Here is a 3,925-nt window from a genome sequence, read left to right as displayed (position 1 = left end):
GATAGTTCCCCCCTGTGCCGCCAGCTCTCGCGAGAGCAGCGCCGCGGGGCGGGTGTCGTGGACGCTCGTGTGGTCAGGGAAGGTCCTGCTGAGAGCAGGCCGGGGTGTGGAGGCGAGGAGGGAGGTAGGAGGTGCTGCCTTCCTTGGAACGAGGCATTTGCTAGTTGTTGTTAAATCTCTTTGAGCCTTGCGTGACCTCACACTGGCTCTCACGCCAGATACATCTCAACTAGCCTTTGGTACAGTGGAGTTGAGGCCCGGGTGGGTCCGTTCATCCACGCAGGCAGCTGCAGCGTCCATGTGGTGGCATCTACCAGCCTTCTTGGGAAGAAACACGAAGAAGCACATGTGCAGTAGAGTCTTTTTTTAAGAAAAATCAGCATGGACCTGACAAATGTGATTTTCAGTAAACCACAGCAGGAACAAGGAGGACCTTTTATTAAGAGGTAGACTTTTCAAATGAATTTGAGCACACTAACATGTTCTGCAGCTATCATAGTAAGACAGAACAAAGCAATACGCTTAAAAGATAAATGAGAGCTCTAAATGCTCCTGATTGGATTAGTAATCTCAGGAATAATCACATAATGGTTCTTCCATTGTGTTGCCCTAAGATAGAAACAAGGCATGAAGAAACACAAGGTTACTGAATTAAATTACCTTTCTAAAGAACAAAGGTCTTCCAATCACTGCAGCTTTAAAATAATAAATACAATTTTTTTTACGACCAGGTATTTGCCTCTTAACTCCTTAATTTTACCAACTTGGACGTACATTATAATTAATGTTCTAAAATAAGAGAAGAGCTGGGGAGGGGGGAGAGGGGAGGAAGCTTTCTGAATGGTTTTTTTTCATCTGATTTGTAAAGTCCAAGTGCCACAATTCTCTTTTGGTAAAAATAAATTCTGGTAACCAGTTCAAATAAACATGCTTTCACTACTAGATAATGAATTAAATTAATGTTAAAGACAGAGGAAAACACAGTTTACAGTATCATCTTTCACAATACTGTTACAAAATACTTGATATATCAGCTTAATACTGACATAATAAACTGATTTTAATACAACATCATTATCCAATGGCTTTTTATTGAAAATAGTGCCTGGAAAATGCTTTGTGCTTTTAGTTTATACAGTTTTTTTTATACCTTTCTTAACTTACAAAACTCAGAGAAAAGTACCTAAACCCAGCATTTTTGCAAACAGTGAATATTGTTACCCAAGATCCTAAAATAGGGCAGGTAAGCCCTTTCCTAAAGATAACTGCTTTTCAACAGCAGATATCACTGCTGTTTTTCAAAATAGCCCTGTATCAAGCCTTGAACCCGAGACAGGATAATCTCATTGGAACTGCTGCACTCTGCTGGGCTGTATGGTGGGTCAATAGTTAATACCCCCGCCACACACAGTGTTCTTCCTGATTCACCTTGCTCTGTTACAGGGATGTGGTTCGTTTCTAGCCAAGTCCTCAAGTTGTTCTTCCTCTCTTCGAGCTCCTCTGGGCTGTAGGTTGTGCTTTCTTCAGGTGCAAATATACAAGACAGACGTTGCTTCATTTCATCGTCCCCTTCTTTCAGTATTTCAACCTCCTGCACAGCATGGCCCAAGACAACTGATATGGACACTTTTCCATTCTCCAAGTATGTTGCAAGGACAATACTGCCAAGGAAAGAAGGATGTATGAGTCACTGTGCTTAACTGAAGACCTGTGAAACACAGGCCAAGATCCTTGGAGATGAGGGCTCATTAGCATAATTTTTTTATTCTCAGGTTTTTATTCTCAGGCTGAGCTGACATTGTTAAACATGAAGAGAAGGCTCCAGGGAGACCTTATAGAGTCTTTCCAGTACCTGAAGGGGACTACAGGAAAGCTGGGGAGGGACTTTTTATGAGGGCATGTAGCAATAGGACAAGGGATAATGGCTTTAAACTGAAAGAGGGTGGGTTTAGGTTACCCATTAGGAAGAAATTTGTCACTATGAGGGTGGTGAGACACTGGCACACGTTGCTCAGAGAAGCTTTGGCTTCCCTGTCTCTGGCAGTGTTCAAGGCCAGGCTGGATGGGGCTTTGAGCAACCTGGTCTAGTGGTAGGTGTCCCTGCCCATGCAGGGGGTTGGGACTAGAGGATCCTTAAGGTCCCTTCTAACCCAAACCATTCTGTGGTTCTGTGATACAATTTAGGCAGTATCAAGTACCTAGCATTTTTGTTGAAAAGCATGCTGCTATACCCTCAAAATACTGAAAATGTGGGGCTTTGCAGGTAACTTCTGGCCTTCAATTTGAAACTACTCTAGATACTATCAGACAGAATGCTGCTTTAAACAGGCAAAATGTGTATTAAAATCAGAGCAGGGAATCTGAATTTTTTTGTCCAGCATTCCCAACCTTGCTAAAGAACCTTAAGTCTCCCAACATTCAAAAACAGTAATACTTTGAGTGCTGGAGGCAGTGGTGGCAGCTAACAATATCAGACCCTTTTAATGACAAATTATTATTTAATTGTTGATCATTCCCAATTTATTTTTTTTAATGAGTGTTTCTAGTTTCTTAACTGAAAACTACAGCTTGAATATCACAATGGGAAGACATCACAGTAGTTTCAGGCTCATGTTGTAGCAGTCTGGTCTTTTCCCAAGGGCAATTACATCCCAGAAGTCCCAACATATGTCTTGTTATATTTTTAGGATCTCCTCCCCGTATATCAACGAAGAGGATCAGAAACTATCTTCTTCCTCTCGTGGGAAGAACAATTCCAGAATTTGATGTCAGCACTTCGCTAATCTACTGTTGCCACCATTAGTGGATGTAATGATTTTTTAGGAAATACACAATGAACTGTGCCATGACTTGAGCTTGAGCCATCCCCACAATCACTCACAGCTGTGGGCACATTTCCCACCAAAATGATAAGCAACTCCTTTACATCTAAAGCACTAAAAAAATTCCTCCATTCCTGTTCTGTTTGTAAAGCAGGGCTTCGTATATTATTAAAATTAGTTCTAAACACATTGGTATCAATTAAAGTACTGAGGTCAGGTCCACCATAAAGTGAGCATGAATCCTGATACTATCCATTCTCCAAACTTAACGGTCCTTTGGATGAGTTTAAAGTGGATTTAGGTGACCTGGCCTCATCAGCTAGAATACTGCTTTCTCTTAGGCCTTGTGAATTAAAAAAATAGGACACATAGTCCCAACCTGCAGATTTTGCTCCAAATAAGTTCGCTTCAGTCTTGGGAACTTTTCTCTTTCTAAAAAACTTGCTAAGAAGCTTTACAAGAAACAAAAGCTTTGGTACTTACCTGGCAGAAACTGGATCAACTGTTAGGACCCATCCTTCATATTCATGCTTCTCAACAGCAGCAACTTTCACCATTTTGTTCACATATGTTTCCCAGTCTAGAGGGCTTTTCCTCTGCCAGTCGTTCATATTTCCTACATCTAGAACCTAAAAAATTGCCAGAGCAATTAGCAGAAGCAATGAATCCTCTTGCTTTCCCCTTCATGTCAGAACTGAGTTTGCCTCCAGGTTAAGACGTTATTTTTAAGCAGTTTGTTTTTAAAAGAAAACATTGACACAAACGGTCTGCATAGTGCTGCAGTTTTGTGCTATCCCACCCTGCTCACTTGTTTTTAAGGGCACACGGTGAAGCCTCACAAGTCACTGTTCTAACGTTTCCCTGTTGCATCAAACATTCAATTTATTGCTCTGTCCTCTTACAAAACACTCGGCACGCGTGTCCCTTGGGAGCAGAAGCTTCCCGCCTTTGCTCTCTGCACATCCCTTGGATCCAAGCCTGGGCATAAGCCTGAGCCCCCCCGGATCCCGGCTCTACCCTCACCCCGCGCAGCAGGGCGAGCAGCAAAGCGCTGTTCCGCTTTGTTCCCCCGCACCACCTGCACTAGCGGTGACGACGGGAAA

At 42.5% G+C, this 3,925-nt stretch overlaps 1 protein-coding gene across 1 annotated transcript; it reads right to left on the bottom strand.

Moving 5' to 3' along the window:
• Positions 1-1,285: 1,285 nt before the first annotated feature.
• Positions 1,286-3,433, bottom strand: GEMIN6 (gem (nuclear organelle) associated protein 6). The gene is made up of 2 exons (XM_010008493.1): positions 3,306-3,433; positions 1,286-1,661 (listed from the first exon to the last, which is right to left on the bottom strand). Exons 1-2 carry the CDS (start codon positions 3,431-3,433, stop codon positions 1,286-1,288), a joined length of 504 nt encoding a protein of 167 aa, XP_010006795.1.
• Positions 3,434-3,925: the final 492 nt, after the last annotated feature.

Source organism: Chaetura pelagica, unplaced genomic scaffold, assembly GCF_000747805.2.
Source record: "Chaetura pelagica isolate M959 unplaced genomic scaffold, ChaPel_1.0 scaffold350, whole genome shotgun sequence".
Lineage (NCBI taxonomy): Eukaryota > Metazoa > Chordata > Aves > Apodiformes > Apodidae > Chaetura > Chaetura pelagica.
This window is presented reverse-complemented; position numbering and strand designations above follow the sequence as displayed.

Excerpts from the sequence above, each read along its gene's own strand:
- GEMIN6 (XM_010008493.1), bottom strand. The coding sequence starts at position 3,433 with ATGAACGACTGGCAGAGGAAAAGCCCTCTAGACTGGGAAACATATGTG. Across the intron at positions 1,662-3,305 it reads GTTGATCCAGTTTCTGCCAG|TATTGTCCTTGCAACATACT; the intron begins GTAAGTACCAAA and ends TTTCCTTGGCAG.